This window comes from Pipistrellus hanaki (assembly GCF_964339955.1).
Source record: "Pipistrellus hanaki genome assembly, chromosome: 18".
NCBI classification, from domain to species: domain Eukaryota; kingdom Metazoa; phylum Chordata; class Mammalia; order Chiroptera; family Vespertilionidae; genus Pipistrellus; species Pipistrellus hanaki.
Genome location: NC_140520.1, coordinates 597,633 through 616,955, shown reverse-complemented (window position 1 = coordinate 616,955; position 19,323 = coordinate 597,633). Strand labels below are relative to the sequence as shown.

Genomic DNA, 19,323 nt, shown 5'->3' with positions numbered 1-19,323 from the left:
AAGGCACAGGAATCGGCGTTTGAAGCGTGTCCAGCTTTGTCGGCCTGGCTGGGAGGGGGAGCCCCAGGGAGTGTCGAAGACTCGCTGATGTCGGGGTGCACTCTCTGCACTCCCCCCCTTCCCATGCGTTCGGGCTCTCGGGAGCAGCGCCCACACAGCAGAGGCTCCGGGGAAACCTGGCTCCCACTCGGAGGTGTGGGCTCCGGCGTCGCCGCGAAGGACGTGCAGAGTGCAGACGAGTGAGAGGGCGCCGAGAAGTGGGCGGCCGGCGGCCTGCGTTGGCAGCTGCGGCGGCGGCAGCGGGGCCCTCAGAGGCGCGTGAGGGCCCTCTCCTTGGCCCAGTCCTGGATCTCCGCCCGCCCGAATGTGAGGTAGAACGCCAGGCCCACCATGTTGACGGCGGCAGCCAGGAAGAAGACGTTCCTCCACCCGGATGCCGGGTCCTGCGAGAGAAAGCAGGGCTGTGGCTCGGGGTCCCCTCCCCTCGGGGACCGGAAGCCCTCTCTGTTGGGGGTGCCACGCTGACCCCAGAGAGCACAGGGCGTGCCCGGCGGTGGCTTCGTGAAACGTGGAAGCAAACCGACTCTATTTTTCTTTAAACCGGAACTAATTCACCCACGCTAGTGTTTTTCTGGATTTGGGATCTCAACAGTCATGAGCATGTATCCTGTTCCGCACAGAAAATTATGCTTAAGATGATATCATTAAGATTTCATCCTCTTGCCGAAACCGGTGTGGCTCAGTGGATAGAGCGTTGGCCTGTGGACTGAAGGGTCCCAGGTTCGATTCCGGTCAAGGGCATGGACCTTGATTGCGGGCACATCCCCAGTAGGGGTGTGCAGGAGGCAGCTGGTCAATGTTTCTCTCCCATCTGATGTTTCTGACTCTCTATCTATCCCCCTTCTTCTCTGTAAAAAAAACCCCAATAAGATATATTTTTTAAAAAATAAAAGAAAAGGAAACCTGCCTTTCCCTCTGGCATCACCGAGAACCCCCACCGGCGTTTGCATCTCTGGGAACTCACCCTGAACCGCTCTTTCCATCCACCCAACATCGTTCATTTTTAGAAATTTGTCTCTTACTCCTCCCTCTACCCCTCCGCCCCCCCCCCCCCCCCCCCGCCCCAGACCTGAGCTCTTGGGGCCCATGGAGGGTCCTGCTCAGAGCAGAGCAGCGTGCCAGCATCCGTGCCCGCCTCGCCCTCAGACCGCACAGGCCCGGGGTGCAGAGGCCCTACTGTGCGCCCCCAGGCCCCAAATAGCACACCCGCTCAGCCCGCTGCCCACCTGGCTGATGAGGAAGCCGGTGGCCGTGGAGGAGATGATGCCCGCCAGCAGCCCGAATCCCCGGGAGATGCCCATGAGGAAGCTGGCGTACCTGCGGAGAGATGGCACAGGCTCGCCGAAAGCCGCCTGCTCCCCGCCAGCGCTCCTGCGGCAGAAAGACGGCTTTCCCGCTGCTCAGCTCGGAGGGGGCCGTGTCTCACTCGCCCCGAGACATCTGGGGCCACATATACCTGTGCCGGCCCTGATGCCACCACCGCCGCTGAGTCCAGAACCAGAACCAGAACCAGAACCAGAACCAGGGAGCCACGCTGTCCCCTGCGGACCAGACAACCGGCTCCGGACAGAACGCCTGGGTTTAGACCTGGCTCTGCCTTGGTCTGGCGTCAGGCACATCACCTGACCTTCTGTGCCCCAAGAAGGTCATGGCTACGTGAGGGCTGGGTGTGGGGGTACATGAGATGCCCCAGGCCCAGCCGGCAGGTGGCCGGCCCCAGCATTGACCTAGGAACCAGGAGGTCACCGTTCGATCCCCGGTCAGGGCCCAGGCCCAGGTTGCAGGCTCCATCCCCAGTGGAGGAGGCAGCCGGTCCATGATTCTCTCTCATCTTTAATGTTTCTCTCTCTCTTTCCCTCGCCCTTCCTTTCTGAAATCAAGAACAATATTTAAAAAATAAAAAAAAATAAAACTGCCTCTGCCCGGCCGGCGTGGCTCAGTGGTTGAGCATCCAACTATGAACCAGGAGGTCAGGGTTCGATTCCCGGTCAGGGCGCACGCCCAGGTTTCAGGCTGGATCCCTGATAAGGGTCGGGCAGGAGACGGCCAACCCATGGTGTTCCTCTCTCATCAATGTTTCTCTCTCTCCCTCTCTCTCTGGAAAGTAATCAATGAAAACATAGTTTAAAAACAAACAAACAAACAGCCGCCTCCGGCGGGGCGGAGGCCCACGGAGGCCTGCGCCCTCAGCGAGGGGCCTGAGGCGGGAACCTGTAGGCTTGCGCTCACCTGGGGGCCACGTCCAGGGTGTTGATGATGAACCCCACGTCACACAGGTTGCTGGTCCCGGGAATGAGGATCAGCAGAGCCACGGTGGTCACGTAGCTGGAAGCCACGAAGGGCAGGGCCAGGGCGCAGAGCGACGGGAGCAGGAGGCCTGGCGGGGAGGACGGTCAGGACCCCGCCACCCCCCCCCCCCCCCGGACCCGAGGCAGAGCCGGGGTGGGTCCCCCGAGCCCGGGCCCCGCCCTTACCCAGGGCCGAGAAGAGCTTCCGGACGGTGACGAGCCTCAGGAGGTTCCTGGACAGAAGGAAGTCCGCCAGCTGGCCCGCCAGGACCGTGCACGTGGAGGCAGCCACGAAGGGCAGGGAGGACAGGACCCCGCTCTGGGGGCAGGAGACCGGCCGTGAGGCAGAGGGCGTGGGGCAGCTACGTCCCACGGCCCCTCTGGACACTGAGCCGTTTTAGGGGAGCGAGAGTCCCTGTCTCAGGGGAGAGGCCGGGCACCTGCCTCCCCCAAGGATGTTTTCCCACGGATTGATTCTTAGGGAGAGCGGGAGAGAGAGGGGGAGACAGAGAGGAACGTCGATGTGCGAGAGACACATCGATGGGCTGCCTCCTGCACACGCCCCCGACCAGGGCTTAGACTGGGAAAGAACCTGCAGCCGAGAGACGTGCCCTTGATGGGGTTGGAACCCGGGACCCTGTGGTCCTCAGGCTGACGCTCTAGCCACTGAGGCAAACCGGTTAGGGCAGACAGTACCAATTCCGTACAAATTCCTAAGAGAACTTGAAGAATTAAGAATGAGGTGTGAGCCCTAGCAGGTATGGCTCAGTGGATAGAGCGTTGGCCTGCGGACTGAGAGGTCCCGGGTTCGATTCCGGTCAAGGGCATGTACTTTGGCTGTGGGCACATCTCCAGTAGGGGGTGTGCAAGAGGCAGCTGATAGATGATTCTCTCTCATCGATGTTTCTAACTCTCTATTCCTTTCTCTTCCTCTCTGTAAAAAAATCAATAAAATATATTTTAAAAAAAATGAGGTGTGAGCCCTAACCGGTTTGGCTCAGTGCACAGAGCATTGGCCTGCAGACTGAAGGGTCCCAGGTTTGAGTCTGGTCTGAGCATTGGCCTGGGTTGTGGGCTCAGTCCCCGGTGGCGGCGAGCAGGAGGCAGCTGATCAATGATTCTCTCTCATCACTGATGTTTCTTTTTTTTTTTTTTAATATATTTTATTGATTTTGTACAGAGTGGAAGGGAGAGAGATAGAGAGTTAGAAACATCGATGAGAGAGAGTCATCGATCAGCTGCCTCTTGCACACCCCCTTCTGGGGATGTGCCCGCAACCAAGGTACATGCCCTTGACCGGAATCGAACCCGGGACCCTTCAGTCCCCAAGCCAACGCTCTATCCATTGAGCCAAACCGGTCTTGGCTCATCACTGATGTTTCTATCTTTCCCTCTCCCTTCCTCTCTGAAATCAATAAAAAAATATATTAAAGAAATAAAAATTTTTAAAAAAGGAATGAGGTGTGAGAGGGGAAAAAAGTAAACAAAACAAAAATAAATAAAAAACTAACCTCCCCACCCCCCCAAAAGAATGAGGTGTGGCAGGGTGGCCCGATGGTTAGGGACGCGGACCGAGCGCCCTGTCCCTGAGCAGCCCTGGGATGCAGGGCATCCTCTCAGCTCTGCGTGTCCCGTCCCCACGCCTGTCCCCTGGGTCCTTACGGAGCCCCTCACGGTCACCTCCCGGGTTGGTGGGTGCGTGCAGCGCGGCGCTAACCCTCCCGCCCTCCTCCCGCCCGCCCCGCGGGCAGACCCACCTCCCTGATGCTGACGCGCAGCACGGAGCTGACGTAGGTGGGCAGGTAGGTGACGAGGACGGTGCACAGCCAGAAGTGGCTGAAGAACCCCGAGAAGATGGCCCACAGGGGCAGGCAGCGGGCCATGGCCTTGAGCGGGACGGAGCGCCGCGGGGACGTGGGCTGAGGACACAGTGGGCATTCGGACAGTCAGAGGGCCCCTCCTGGGCCGCCCCCAGCCCGCCCGCCCGCCTCTGCGGGCCCGGGGGAGGGGCGCAGGTGCTGGGAGCCCCGCCCATCACCTCTGGGGGGGTGGGGGGTGAGGGGGGGCGGGGGAGGGGCGCAGGTGCTGGGAGCCCCGCCCATCACCTCTGGGGGGGTGAGGGGGGGCGGGGGAGGGGCGCAGGTGCTGGGAGCCCCGCTTATCACCTCTGGGGAGGTAGGGGTGAGGGGGGGATGGAGGGAGGGGCGCAGGTGCTGGGAGCCCCGCCCATCACCTCTGGGGAGGTAGGGGTGAGGGGGGGATGGAGGGAGGGGCGCAGGTGCTGGGAGCCCCGCCCATCACCTCTGGGGGGGGGTGAGGGGGGGCGGGGGAGGGGCGCAGGTGCTGGGAGCCCCGCCCATCACCTCTGGGGGGGTGCGGGGTGCGGGGGGATGAGGGGAGGGGCGCAGGTACCTGCTGAGCCAGCGAGGACACGATGTGCTCCTGCTCGCGGAGGCTGATGCACGGGTGATGCGTGGGGTCGTCGTAAATCACGGTGAACCAGAGCAGACAGCACACGCAGCCCACGCCGCCTGGGGAGCCGGACCCAGTTAGTGCTCAGGGGGATTGTGAGCTGGAGAGGGAGTTTGTCCGACGTGGTATTGCTTCCCCCAAAACACACACACACACACACACACACACGCACACGCACACGCACACGCACACGCACACGCACACGCACACACCAGTTCATGGCTATTCCATTCCAAGGACCTCAACGCTCCCACCTCACGTCAATTCTTATTTAATATTTTAAAATTGATTTTAGAGAGACGAAGGGAGGGGAGAGAGAAGCATCCTCCTGCACGCCCCTCACTGGGGATGAGCCCGCAACCAAGGCCCCTTGACCGGAATCAAACCCGGGACCCTTCAGCCACAGGCCAGTGCTCTATCCACTGAGCCAAACCCGTTACGGCTCTATCAATTCTTGTACAGACCTCCTTTTTCAAACGAATGAAAGAGTGAATTTTTTATAAATATATTTTTATTGATTGCAGAAAGAGGGAGAGGGAGAGAGGGACAGAAGCATCAGTGACGACAGAGAATCACGGGTCGGCTGCCTCCTGCAGGAGGGATCGAGCCCTCAGCGGGGGCCTGTGCTCGGATGGGGAATCCAGCCGTGACCTCCTGGTTCATAGGCTGATGCGCAACCACTGAGCCACCAGGCCAGCTCTACAGATCTCCTCTTAGCTAACGCTCTCCCGTTACCGACCCTCCAGCAGCGACGGCATTGCTCACCCTCTGCCGACGCCTGGTCAGTCCCCTCCTGGACTAGCTGAGACACCCCCCCTCCCATCCCGCCACCTACCCTGTGACACAGGCCCGCCTGTCCCGGGAGGAAGGTGGCCGGACGCCGGGGACGTGGCAGCCTCCGGGGTGCGAGACGCGACTCACTCACCGAAGATGTAGAAGATGAAGGGCCAGCCCAAGGCCTGCGAGATGAGGCCCCCGACGCAGAGGATGAGGGAGGACCCCAGCGCGGCCCCTGAGGAGAAGGTGGAGGGGGACCCGTGTGAACCCCGACGAGGCCGAGGCCGTGGCCCCCCGGGGTGACTTTTCCTGGGAAGGAACCAGGATTCACCTTCACCATAACAATAACCCCCAACACCAGCCTGGCCAAGCCCACAGCCCACCTCCTTTCCTTGTTTCTGTTCTTCTTCTTTTTTTTTTATTATTAATTAATTAATTTATTTTTACATATTTTATTGATTTTTTTTGGCCCCCCTCCCTCCCTCCCACACTTCCCCTCCCTCCCCAGAGTTCCTTGTTTCTGTTCTTTAAGTATATTTGTATTGACTTCAGGGAGGAAGGGAGAGAGAGAGAGAGAGAGAGAGAGAGAGAGAGAGAGAGAGAGAGAGAAGCATCCATGGTGAGAGAGAGTCATGGATCGGCTGCCTCCCGCACGCCCCCCACTGGAGATGGAGCCCACCACCAGGGCCTGCGCCCTGAGCGGAAATCGAGCCGAGACCTCCTGGTTCACAAGTTGATGCTCAACCTCTGAGCCACACCGGCCGGCTCACCTTCGTTCCTTATGACCAGAGGTGCCAGCTGGCAGGGAGCAGCAGGAGGTTGGGGACTGAAGAGGAAAGACGGGCACAGTCCCTGCTCCCCGGGGACTGCGTGGCCCAGGTGGGAGGGCAGTGCCATGGCCGTTCCCCGTCCGGCCTTTCTCTCCTCTCCACCCCGAGTTCCCACAGCCGGTTCTCCCGTGTCTGTCTGTGCTAAGACGTGTCTACACTGCTCCCCGCCCCGCTCCCAGGTGCTCTCGTTGCTCACAGTGGCCTTTTCTGTGCGGAGCCTCCTGCGTTTCGTCTCTACGTAACCGTCTCCCGGTGTTGAATTTGGGAGAAGAATTTGTTTTTGTTTTTTTTACCAGGAGAGAAAAAATAATAATAATAATTTTGTACAAACAAGAGCCCAGAAAGCTATGAGATTCAAAGAAGTGACCAAAGCAGGAGGCCTGTCTACGTTTTAGACAAAGAAACAGTAAATTTAGCCCGGCCGCCACGTCTCCATGGCTGAGCATCGACCTAGGAACCAGGAGGTCACGGTTCGATTCCCGGTCAGGGCACACGCCCGGGTGGCGGGCTCCATTCCCGGTGTGGGACGTGCAGGAGGCAGCTGGCTGGTGACTCTCTTTCATTATTGGTGAGATATCGATGGGAGCACTCTAATCCCCCTCCCCCAAACCGTCCCATCCACCAAGGGGAGGCGAGGGAGGGTGAGGGCGGCCCCGGGGCCGCCATCCCCGCCGGGATCCTCACCGGAGCCCGCGATGCTGGTGAGCTTGCTGCGCTCCAGCGGGGGCGCCCATTTGGCCCAGATGGTGAACTGGCCTGTCCACGCCATGCCCTGGAAAGAAAACCCTTCAGGCCTCCGCCGGCCAGCGGGACGCCCGAGCCGTACGCCACGCGGGGGAGGAGGAGGGGGAAAATGGCCCGGGTACCTGGGCCATGCCCTGGGCGACGCGGATCACGATCACCAAGCTCACGCCCAGGTCAGCGGCCAGCGGCGTGCAGAGGCTGAGCAGGGAGGAGGCCAGCAGCCCGGCGCCCAGCATGTGCTTGGCGCCCAGGATCCCCGCCAGGTACCCGCTGGGGATCAGGGTCAGCAGAATCCCGTAGCTGATGGAGCTGAAGAGGATGCCCTGGGTCTCGGGGCTCCACGCGTACACGGAGGTCTGGAAGAAGAGGAGGGGAAGGGAAAGCCGTGGCTGAGCACGTGGGCGTCCCAGCCAGAGCTGCTTGTGGCTGGTGGGACCTCCCGTGAAAGGTTGCATTTGGTTTCTCTCTCTTTTTTCTTTTTTTAAAATCTAGCTTAGATATCCCACCATTTCAAAAAAACAAAAAACAAAACAAAAAAAACAAACCTAGTGATATGCCCAATTTTTTCCACCTTTAATGTATTTTTGTTGATTTCAGAGAGAAAGGGAGAGGGAGAGAAAGATCAATGAGATGAGAGAGAATTGTTGATTGGCTGCCTCTTTCACGCCCCCTACTGGAGATCAAGCCTGCAACCCGGGGAAGGTGCCTTTGACCGGAATCGAACCTGGGACCCTTCAGTCTGAAGGTTAACACTCTAGCCACTGAGCTGAACCAGTTAGGGCCGTGGTCGGCAACCTCATCAGTCCACAGAGCCAAATACCAACAGGACAACGATGGACATTTCTTTGGAGAGCCACATTTTTTAAACTTAAACTTCTTCTAACGCCGCTTCTTCAACATAGACTCGCCCAGGCCGTGGTGTTTTGTGGAAGAGCCACCCTCAAGGGGCCAAAGAGCCATAGTTTGCCGACCACGGGGTTAGGGGGTAGAACCCTGCTTTGTTCCTCTCCGAGGAAGGAAGACAGAGGACGTGGAGGAGAAAAGAGGTGAAGAACGGGAGGGTCGGCGAAGGAGACAGCGAGAGATTTCATCGGCACAAGAGCTCCCCTGAACTGTTTGCTTCTGGTCAAAGTTGGGTGGCAAGCGGCCCCTCCTGGCAACGAACAAGGGAGACGCAGCATTCCGGGGCTCTCCCCCGCTCAGGCCCCAACACCGAGTCCAGGAGCCTCGGCCGCCCGCGCAGAGCTGGCCCCTGGACCAGGTGTGCGGCCGCCTTCCTCCGGGGGAGGATAGCTGGTGGTGGCCCACCAGACAGGACGCATCGGCGTGAATGGAGGCACAGGACCAAACAGCGTGACTATAAAATTCCGTCCTCTTACAGTGAACAACGGCCCAGTTTCCCTCTCCCTCTTCCTCCCTCTCTCTGAAATCAACCAAAATATATTTAAAAAAAATAAAAATAGCCGAGACAGGTTTGGTTCAGTGGATAGAGCGTCGGCCTGTGGACTGAAGGGTCCCAGGTTCGATTCCGGTCAAGGGCATGTCCCCAGTAGGGGGTGTGCAAGAGGCAGCTGATGGATGTTTCTCTCTCATCGATGTTTCTGACTCTCTATCCCTCTCCCTTCCTCTCTGTAAGAAATCAATAAAATATGTTTAAAAAATAAAAAAATAAAATAAAAAGGAAGGCCATGCTTCTCCATCCACAGAACCGAGGTCGAAGCCTCCCCTCCCCCCGGGATTCCCTCCCGACAGAGGCCGCGCTCCGTCCCGCGCTCCGTCCCGCGCTCCGTCCCGCTCACCCCTGCGTGGAGTTCCCCGGGGGGCCCGCGGGGGGGCTGCAGCGGGCCGGCGGGAGGGCGGTCCGCGGAGGCGTTGGCCGGGGCGGGCTGCTGCGTGCCGTTGACCATGGCGATGATGGCGATGCTGAGGCCCACCCGCTGGGTGATCATGCTGAGGTTGGAGAGGTGCATGACCACGGCCAGCCCGTAGCGCAGGGAGCAGAGGCCCGGGCCTGGGGAGGACGGGAGAGAGTGGGGGACTCCTGGCGGCCGTCGCTCCTCCCCGTGAGAAACACGCCGAGGGCCAGGCCGGCGTGGGTCAGCGGGTGAGCATCGGCCTAGGAACCGGGAGGTCACGGTTCGATTTCTGGTCAGGGCGCAGGCCCGGGTTGAAAGCTCGACCCCCAGTAGGGGGTGTGCAGGAGGTAGCCGATCGGTGATGCTCTCTCTTCGCTGATGTTTCTCTTTCTCTTCCTCTCCCTTCCTCTCTGAAGTCAACAGAAATATATTTAAAAACAACAACAACAAAACACCTCGGTCCCCCTCTGTTATATATAATAATGTAACCCCTCTAATTATTGTGTGAACTGTTTGCTGTGTGGAAACCCCCAATACTCTGTGACTTCCAAAATTAATGAACACCCTTTTGGAAAGATTCTTTGCAAAAATCGGGACTTTTCTTTTTTTTTTTTTAAAACGCCGCGGGATGTGGGACAAATTGTTAAAAATTGGCACTGTCCCGCCTAAAGCGGGACATCTGGTCACCTTATGTAGAAGCTCTGCACCCTTAAAGTGTAAACGCTCTGCTCCCAGCATAAGGCTCACCGTCTGGCCCACACTGATGAGGACACAGCTGGTTACCGCGGTCCATGCAACCCCAGGACCAGTTTCAGTTGTGGTCTCCTGCCGATAGAGGAGTCAAGGGCTTGTCGCTCCGAGAGACAAGCCCTGGACTGCTCTGCTGTGTGAGCCTGAACCAACCGCGGCCGCCTGCCTGTCTGTTTTCATCGTCCGTCCTTCAGTGGCCTTTGCCAGAGCCCAGGACCCACTAGGAATCGGTAAGTAAACCCTGTGTGAGTGCAGCCCAGGACCCACTAGGAATCGGTAAGTAAACCCTGTGTGATCGCACACTCCTTCTGTCTGTGTGTCATGTGTTCCCGCTCCGCTCAGCTGTGTAGACATTGAAGCACCAGGGGAGAGGCCATGATTGCTGCCTCCGGGTCACCTGCGTTTGTCCCGCTGAGTCTAGACTAGGGGTGTCGAACTCAATCAGAGAAGGGGCCAAAATCTAAAATCCAGCCTAAATTGCGGGCCGAATGGTTTACTGAACAGTCATAAACTGACAATGTCATAAACTGACAGCGGAGTGCAGTGATGACAGCGCGGTGCGGGCCACATTGCAAGGCCTGGCGGGCTGGATTTGGCCTGCAGGCCTTGTGTTTGACACATGTGGTCTAGACAGATAATCAATCAATCGGGACCTATTTGGGACACGCTCTCTTTTCCCTAAAACAACCAGGCAGCAGCCCCCTCGGCCCTGCCCTGTAGAGAGCCGTGAATCTGGGATCCCCTCGTCCAGCAAAGCCACGAGGGGAAGCAGGTGAACAGCTGGAAGGAGCTCACGAGGGCACTGATCGCCCCTTGTTCCCAAACCGAGAGATGGGGGAGCTGGAGGCAGAGCCACCACCCCCCCATCATTTCTCCCAGCTGCCAGCCAGACCCCATCCCATTTGCGAATTCATTTACCACAAAAACCTTGCAAGTTTCTTCTAGACAGCCGGCTGCCTGTGAATGAAGCTAGTTGCACACCCAGGATCTTCTTTTGTGAGTATTTTTTAAAATTTATTTTTAGTGAGAGGGAAACTTCGATCTGCTGGGACACTTACCGACGCCCTCACAGGCTGGCTCTTGCGTGGGCCCTGACGGGGGATTGAACCGGCCACCGTGGGGGGTCAGGTCGAGGCTCTACTCAACCCAGGGTCTTTTTTTTTTTTTTTTTTTTTTTTTAACGTAGCTGAGGGTAAATATTTTTGCACACACGCACCCAACCAAGGTACATGCCCCGACTGGAATCGAACCCGGGACCCTTCAGTCCCCAGGCCGACACTGAGCCACACCGGTTTCGGCTAAAATGACTTTTTCAAGGCTCATTCCATTCCTTAGGTCCCAGGACTCGCTGACCACTTGGCTTAATTTCTGACCCATAACTCAGTGGGGCTGCCTAGGAAGAAGCCACAGCCGGCAGGAGGATGAGGGGCTGGAGCGGGTCCACTCTCCACCGAGAGCCGCGGTGGCGGCGGCAGTGAGGGTGTGATGGGAGGAGGAGGAGGGGAGCAGAGCGAGGAGGTGCAGGGACACGGGACTCCCCCTGCTGTTGCCCGTGGCAGCCAGCGCGGCAGGCGGCGGTACCTCTCCTGGGGGACGGCTTCTCCATGGGGCTCCTCCGGGAAGCGGCTCCGCACGTGGGGGCAGAGGCGCCCCGGCCCTGAGTCTTTCTCGGCGACAGGCTCCGGTCTAGGGGAGAACAACCCAACGCAGGGCCCACGGTCACGCTCTCCGTTCCCGCTGCCCGCTCTCCGCATCAGCAAGCCCTTGTTTCGTTATTTTTAAAACATATATATTTTATTGATTTTGTTACAGAGAGGAAGAGAGAGGGATAGAGAGCTAGAAACGTCCATGAGAGAGAAACATCGACCAATTGCCTCCTGTACACCCCCCACCAGGGATGTGCCCTCAACCAAGGTACATGCCCTTGACCGGAATCGAACCCGGGACCTTTCAGTCCACAGGCCGAAGCTCTTTCCACTGAGCCAAACCGGTTTCGGCTCGTTGTTATTTTAAAATACGTTTTTATTGATTTCAGAGAGGAACGGAAAGGGGGAGAGAGACAGAAACATCCACGATGAGAAACGTGGATCAGCTGCCTCCTGCATGCCCCCCACTGGGGATCGAGCCCGCAACCCGGGCCTGTGCCCTTGACCGGGATCAAACCCTGACTTCCCGGTTCCTAGGTCGGCGCTCAGCCCCTGAGCCACGTGGGCAGCCCTGCCCACTTCCTGTCACCGTCTCTTACTGCCCTCAGGTGGCCCCTAACACGCAGCCTGCCTTGTGTCACCCTGTTGGCCAGCCTCCTTGTTTGCTCAGGGTAAATGCCAACGTGGCTGAAGGGCGGGTGCCGCAGGGCGCAGGGCCGGGGACCCAGGCCCGCCAGCCCCACCCGGGAACCAGGCCGGACAAGGGCAGCGCAGGCTCCGGACGCCAGGGCCTTTCCACTGGTCTCCTCGGAAGCAGGGGCTCGCCAGGGGGAAGGAAGGTGTGGGGCGCGCCTGCTCCCCTGTGGGATCCCTTCACACGGCCCCGAGGTTCAGGGCCCACTCAGAGTCTGGTTTCCGGAGAAGGCCGCACACTAAAAAGGTTGATACCCTGTTTCTCCCCGAGGACAGCACAGGCATGGCGTGCGATCCATGCTCAGGCAGCGGCGAGGACCGACAGTCCCAAGCGTGGGCACTGGGCTTGCGGTTACTGCACCGAGGCTCCTAGCGGATACTCGTTACTGTCAACGTGCTTCTGATGGTTCAACTGGCCTTAAACTTTCCTCTCCCTCCCTCCCTCCCTCCCTCCCTCCCTCCCTCCTTTCCCTCTCCCTCCCTCCTTTCCTCCCTCCCTCCCTCCTTTCCTCTTTCCCTTCCTCCCTCCCTCCCTCCCTCCATCTCTCCCTCCCTTCCTTCCTCTCTCTCTCCTTCCCTCCCTCCCTCCCTGTAAATCCTCACTCGAGGATATTTTCCCATCGGTTTTTAGAGAGAATGGAAGGGGAGGGAGAGACAGAGAGGGACACATCGATTGGTTGCCTCCCACAAGAGCCCTGACCAGGGCCAGGGGGGTCAGGCATGTGCCCTTGACCAGAATCGAACCCGGGACCCTTCAGTCCTCAGGCTGATGCGCCATCCACGGAGCCAGTCCGGCAGGGCTCACATGTTCCTTTTAAAAGTGGGCTCTTAGCCGAAACCGGTTTGGCTCAGTGGATAGAGAGTCGGTCTGCGGACTGAAAGGTCCCAGGTTCGATTCCGGTCAAGGGCATGTACATTGGTTGTGGGCACATCCCCGGTAGGGGGTGTGCAGGAGGCAATTGGTCGATGTTTCTCTCTCATCGACGTTCTAGCTCTCTATCCCTCTCCCTTCCTCTCTGTGGAAAATCAATAAAAGTGGGCTCTTGTGCGGCAGAGTCCCCACTGTGGGTGAGAACGGGACGCCACTGGCACTGGGCACAGATGTCAGGGAATAAGCTCCGGGTTGGTGCCCCCGCCCACCTTTCCGGAGGCGGGTGGTTCTAAGTGAAATTGGCTTCCCGGCAGGTGATTCCGATCATGCCACCGATCGTGGCACGGGTTCATGTATGAATTCAACCACGAAGAAAAACGTGTCCTGAGCAGCAAGCGTGGGCAGCCCCGGGAGGCAGGGTTAAGCCACAACTAAGGCGCAGCTGGCCCTGGCCAGTTTGGCTCAGTGGATAGAGCGCCGGCCTGCAGGCTACAGGGTCCAGGGTTCGAGTCCAGTCGAGAGCACGTACCTCCGTTACAGGCTCCTCCCCGGCCTGTGCCCTGGTCGGGGCCCGTGCAGGGGGCAACCGATCGATGTGTTTCTCTCTGTCTTTCCCTATCTCTTCCACGCTCTGAAAAATGAGTGGAAAAATAGTCTCAAGGGAGGATTAACAACAACGAAAGGTGCAATTGGACCCAACCCCGGGGGAGGGGGATGGGGAGGGGGACAGAAGCTCAGGCTCCTCTCCTGAGTGGCAGCCTGGGGCGCCGTCGTCCAGCCCAATGTGAGCCCAGCTGTGCTGTCCTTCAGGTCCCTTCCCTGGGCCCCTTCCTGCCCCCCCGCCATCCTCCTCTTACCCATCTCCCCCCACCCCTGCCCGCCATGCCCCTCTCCCCCTCCTTCCCAGCGGAGCAGCCAGGGCTGCTCCGCACAGCGCCCTCAGCTCCCAGACCAGGCCTCCCTACAAGCACCCACGTTCTCCTGCTTCCAACCTCACAACTTCGTTCCTGCTCTCTGTCCTGGTCTCTGGCCCTGGGAGATCATTTCAAACCCACAGAGAGACCTGCAGACGCATCCATCCCGGGCCCCGGCCCAGACCTTGTTAGCTGGGACCCAGGTTTCACTCCGCAGCTGAAGCCCGTCCACAGGCCACGGAGTCCCGGTGAGCACCCAGGGCTCCTCGGAGGGGCCACCCTCGCCCCGTGTCCCCGCGCCTGGTGGCCCCCAAGCCCTGCTCTAGCGTCTTGATGGAATCGATCACCTTTTCCAATTTTCTAAAGTCGATCCTCACCCCGGGATCTTTTTCTAGAGAGAGTGGAAGGGAGAGGGAGAGAGAGAGACACACATCGATGGGCTGCCTCCTGCATGCCCAGGTACATGTGCTTGACCCGAATCGAACCCGGGACCCTTCTGTCCGGCGGGATGGGGGGTAAGGGGGAGAGGAAGGAACTGACCGACGCTCTATCCACTGAGCACACTGGCCAGGGCTTGGCCGCCTTGTTCAGAAAGTCTCCTCCTCGTTGTGCAACCGGGAGCCATCCCCAGAGGGAGGCCCTGCGGCTGCTGTTTGGGGTTCTTTCTCCGACTTCCCCTCAATCCACGCCCTCCCTCGGCGGGGCCCGGAGCAGGGCTGGTTCCCGCAGCCCCGGGGAGCGGGGAAGCGCTTACCTTCACCATCAAACCCGTCTGCTGAGCCCTCACCCCCGGCGGGCGGCCGTGGAGTCGCCGGCCCTTCTCCCCTTCCCAGCAGCCCCGCCGCTTCACAACGGCAAACACGACCACGTGGGCGGCCCGCGGCCGCAGCCGGGAGCCCAGCTCTGGCTTGGCTGCTTAATTTTTAACTTCGCGTCCACCTTCTCGCTGGCAGGATGCGCCCCTCGGAAGATGACACCATGTTTGTGTTTTTTATTTCTGCTTTGAGCTGTGCCCAGAGCCCAAAAACGTCAACAAGACCTTCCCCCGCGAGGGGAAGGCCGCCTGGGGGTGGGAGAGGCGGGCCAAGTCCACCTTGCGGTGTTCTCCGTGGCCTGACGAGCCACGGAGCCTCCCCACGGAGCCTGGTGGGACTGACTTCTATGGCAGCAGAGCAGGGTCACCACGCTCAGCTGAGGCCAATGAGCAGATTCAGTGAGATCCACGCGCTCACAGAAGCGGGTCTTCGAGAAGTGAGACGCTGCCCTGCTTTTTGCCTGGCTCAGTTAGTGGAGCGTCGACCTAGGAACCAGGAGGTCCCGGTTGGATTCCCGGTCAAGGGCACAGGCCCGGGTTGCGGGCTCCGTCCCCAGGAGGAGGCCGTGCAGGAGGCAGCCGACCCATGATTCTCTCTCATCACGGATGTTTCTATCACTCCCTCTCCCTTCCTCTCAGAAGTCAATAAAAAATATATAAAAAATTTTAAACTATATAACTAAACAGATAACTACAAAAACCCAACACACATAGCTTATACATGTAGAATTATATGTGAGAACACACACATGTACATTTATCTACAATATGTATTCATGTGTAGACATGTACATATATGTATGCACATGTATACACACACACACACACACACACACACACACACAGAAGTGTGAGAGCTCAGGCCCACCCTGGCCCATGGGCACATCCAGCACTGTGATCAGTTTCCTGATAGATCCTCCCTTCCTCCAGTTGATGGACAGACGTAAACCCCACCTGCAGCCAGACATTCCTGAGCACTGAACCACCCATCAGCACCTGCCAAACACCCTAAGCTCCCGATTCCTAAGTCCCCAGGTCCCTAATCATAGGCCTTCCATGAAACCACCCATCAGCGTGTGCTGAGTGCCCTAAGCCCTGTCCCCTATCCTCCCCTGGTACTCCAGCCCTCGCTCTCTTCCACTCTCTTTGGAAGCAGCCGGCAGTGGTACTCTTCTCTTCAATAAGGCCTGTGTCCTGGCCTCCCGGTCTCTGGTCCCCTCTTTATTTCCTACGTGTGATACATTTAGGAAGCTCTGTCAGGGAAGGGGAAGAACATCGTGAGGGAGAATCACTGATCAGCTGCCTCCTGCACGCCCCTCACTGAGGATGGAGCCCGCACCCCGGGCATGTGCCCTGACTGGGAATCGAACCATGACCTCCTGGTTCCTAGGTCACTGCTCAACCCCTGAGCCCCACCAGCCAGCTCCCAGCTCACATCTGTCTGCTACTCACTGCCTCTTCTGGGTGTGCCAGCCGGCATGTCCATAATCTCTGGTTTTTTTTCCCTTCAAAAATTCATGCAATTTGCGTGTATGACTGAGTTTGCTTAGGACGAATAAAGACAATTTGTTGCATGAAATTGCCAGGAAAAAAAAAAAGGGTTGTATGTAGCTGTGGCCTCGGCACGCTGTCTTTGTGTCCACACACGTGTGCCGAGCCCGCACAGGCACCTCTGATGAAGGTCCCGCTCGGGCAGTTACATAAGCAGCCCAGTGACCTGGCCCTGCTGACTCCTCACCCAGACCGCCCACTGTTCCCGGGTTGGGATGGGTCTGTCGTGGGTGTTTCTCAATGTCGCCCGACCTGGAACCCCGGCAGCGCGCCACCCCCAAGGGCACAGGCTCCCCAAGCTGCCTCTGGCCCTGGCTCCAGGGTGGGAAAGGGGACTTCTAACCCTCGGGTGAGGGGGGCTGGGGGTGACCCCCTGTGTTCTTCCTCGTCTGCCTTCTCTCCCACCTGATCTGCAAGCCGTCCCACAGCCAAAACTCCTTAGCGGGGTGAGCCTGCATCTCACAGCGGAGCTGTGGCCTCAAAAGGGTGAGGGGCTTGCCCTCTGCTCTCTGTGGTCCCGGGAAGAAGGCAGCAGAGTCCATGAAGTCCCAGCCTCCCTTTTGTCTAAGTCAGGGATTCTCAAATGGGAGCCCCCACACACGGAAGGTGCTAGGGAGACCTGTGGGGGGAGGAAGCTGCTGCTGAACTCCTGGGCTCAGCCCTGAGCCCCTCAGTGTGGCCTGACCTTCTGCAGGGGCCACAGGGCTGAGCAGTGAACCCTGCCTGACCACTAGGGGGCAGCGTGAGGCAAATAGGAGCAGCCCGGAGCAGGAACTGAATCTCAGAAAGCCTGCCTGGGGGTGGGGTGGGGGGTGGGGAGGCGGGTGTGTGTGTCTCAGGAGCCTGAGTGTTTGCTGAGAGGAAAAAATGTCAATATCGCTCAGTGATAGAGCACCGGCCTGTCTACCTAAGGGCCTCGGTTTGACTCCCGGTCAAGGGTACGTCAATGAGTCTCTCTCACTTTGAGGTTTCTCTCCTCCCCCTTCTCCCTCCCTTCCAGTCTCTCTAAAAAAAAAAATCCATGGAAAAACCATCCTTGAGGGAAAAAGAGGAAGTCTAGGTTGGGCCGGACAGGCCAATTTTATAAAAATATTTTCTTTTAATTGATTTCAGAGACGAAGGGAAAGGGAGAGAAACACCAATGATGAGAATCATCCATTGGCTGCCTCCTGCCGCCCTCACTGGGGATCAAGCCTTACACCGGCCTGTGACCCGGAAGGAACTGTGAGCTCCTGGCCTGTAGGACGCTCCACCCCTGACACACGGGCTGGGCCGTGCAGTCCTTTTGCTCTAAGTGCCGGCCCCACAGTGACCTGGGGCCTCCCTGGCTCCGGGCTCCCAGCTGGGTCCCTGCTGCTGGTGATGCTGAGGAGTGTCTGACCCTGCACAGCGCCCTGAGGAGGAGGAGGAGGAGGAGGAGGAGGAGGAGGAGGAGGAGGAGGGCAGAGGTCACCAGCCCTTTCCACCTCCACCTTCAGAGCAGTGATGAAGAATAGGGACCTAAACATGGCAGAAAATGAGATAGCAACCGCCCCGGAGAGGGTGAGTGGGTGGCCAGGGCAGGAAGAGCTGCAGTGGGGCCTGTGGGCTGTGCTGCTCCCCGACCTCAGACGCCCCTGCTGGCCCAGAGCCCAGGTCCCGGTGACGACCTGTCCTCGTTCCTCGTGGCCGCAGAAGGACCTCTTCCCACCACTCCCCGCCCTGCCAGGCCCAGCCCAGCCACAGGCACACGCTTAGGGCCCAGCCTAGACATCTGCTCACTCTTAGGGCCCAGCCCTGCCGTGGGCACACGCTTAGGGCCATTTCCTGGTTTCCTTTCCAAACCCAGCAGAGGCCCCACCCTCACAAAATGCAGTTTCATTTTCGATTGGAGTCCAGCCCTCGAACTGGGAAGTAGCTGCTCCAGGCAACTCCCTACAGTAAGTGCATGGCATTGGTGGGGGATCCAGGTACTGGGGAGGGTTGGGGCGGGTCTCCCAGGGAGGGTCCTGACACCCAGTGTGTGGACAGGAAGGAGGGTGTGGGGGTGTGGGGGGGCGTCCCGGAGGCAGGGAAGGGCGGGTTTCAGACACCAGGGCCTCTGGACTCTGTCCCTCCAGGCCCCTGCCCAGCCACCCTTCCCTGAAGCTGCTTTCCTCCCACTAAACTCCAAGCTGGTCCAGCCTCAGGAGATCCCGGGTGTGAAGGGAGGGGAGTGGAGGCTGGGACAGGCCCCCTGGGCCTCCAGAGGGCAGGTCTTGTCCTGGGGACACAGCCCAGCCACAGAGGACCCCATTTTGTGCCCAGGAAGTCACCCGCCCTGGACGGGGCTCTGAGCAGAGACTGTGGCTGGGAGGCTGCCCTGGTGACAGAGGAAGAGGCCATCTGGGCTCTCTGGGATTCGGCTGTTTTCCCTCCATTGTCAGGTCCAAGCAAGGTCGCTCTGCAGCCTGCCCGCCTCCCTCCGCTCCCAGGAGGGCAGGCCTGGCTCTGAGGAGCTGCAGCCCCGGGCCAGGGTCCCAGGGTCCCTCCTTCCCTCTCTGGCTCCTGGGTCCTCCCTGGAGGAACTTGGGGTGTTGTCTTCCCATTTGCCTCCTTCCCCTCAGGGTTCCAATTGCCTGGAACTTCTCCTGGGAGACAGTCCTGGCTGGAGGGGAGAGGTCACCTGACTGGTCCTCCAGGACCCGCCCTTCTCTGCCCAGACCTGTTTTTTTTTTTTTTTTTTAAATTTTTTAATATATTTTATTGATTTTATACAGAGAGGAAGGGAGAGAGATAGAGAGTTAGCAACATAGATGAGAGTCATCGATCAGCTGCCTCTTGCACAGCCCCTACTGGGGATATGCCCGCAACCAAGGTACATGCCCTTGACCGGAATCGAACCCGGGACCCTTCAGTCCCCAAGCCAACGCTCTATCCATTGAGCCAAACCGGTCCCGGCCAGACCTGGTTTTTACCTTTTTATTTTTTTATTATTTTTTTTCAAATCAATAATACTTTTACATTTTTAAGGATACATTTCAAATAAAAGACATATCTAATTAATAGATTAACTAATATCATCTAGACTTCATACAG

At 58.6% G+C, this 19,323-nt stretch overlaps 1 protein-coding gene and 1 long non-coding RNA gene across 7 annotated transcripts; one reads left to right on the top strand and one right to left on the bottom strand.

Moving 5' to 3' along the window:
• Positions 1–14: 14 nt before the first annotated feature.
• LOC311612569 (sodium-dependent phosphate transport protein 3-like) lies at positions 15–16,184 on the bottom strand. Of its 6 annotated transcripts, none has more exons than XM_084865608.1 (13): positions 14,656–16,184; positions 13,517–13,618; positions 11,359–11,463; positions 8,971–9,182; positions 7,294–7,527; positions 7,112–7,199; positions 5,746–5,832; positions 4,761–4,879; positions 4,106–4,267; positions 2,535–2,667; positions 2,290–2,437; positions 1,287–1,377; positions 15–443 (listed from the first exon to the last, which is right to left on the bottom strand). In XM_084865608.1, exons 3-13 carry the CDS (start codon positions 11,381–11,383, stop codon positions 309–311), a joined length of 1,434 nt encoding a protein of 477 aa, XP_084721734.1. In that variant the 5' UTR covers positions 11,384–11,463; positions 13,517–13,618; positions 14,656–16,184; the 3' UTR covers positions 15–308. The 6 variants fall into 6 exon arrangements, with proteins under 6 accessions (XP_084721734.1, XP_084721735.1, XP_084721732.1 ...); XM_084865609.1 differs by lacking the exon at positions 14,656–16,184 and adding an exon at positions 14,442–14,634; XM_084865606.1 differs by lacking the exon at positions 13,517–13,618.
• On the top strand, positions 9,163–10,951 carry LOC311612600. The gene is made up of 3 exons (XR_014793314.1): positions 9,163–9,275; positions 9,763–10,007; positions 10,713–10,951. It is a non-coding gene; the product is annotated as an uncharacterized lncRNA (long non-coding RNA).
• Positions 16,185–19,323: the final 3,139 nt, after the last annotated feature.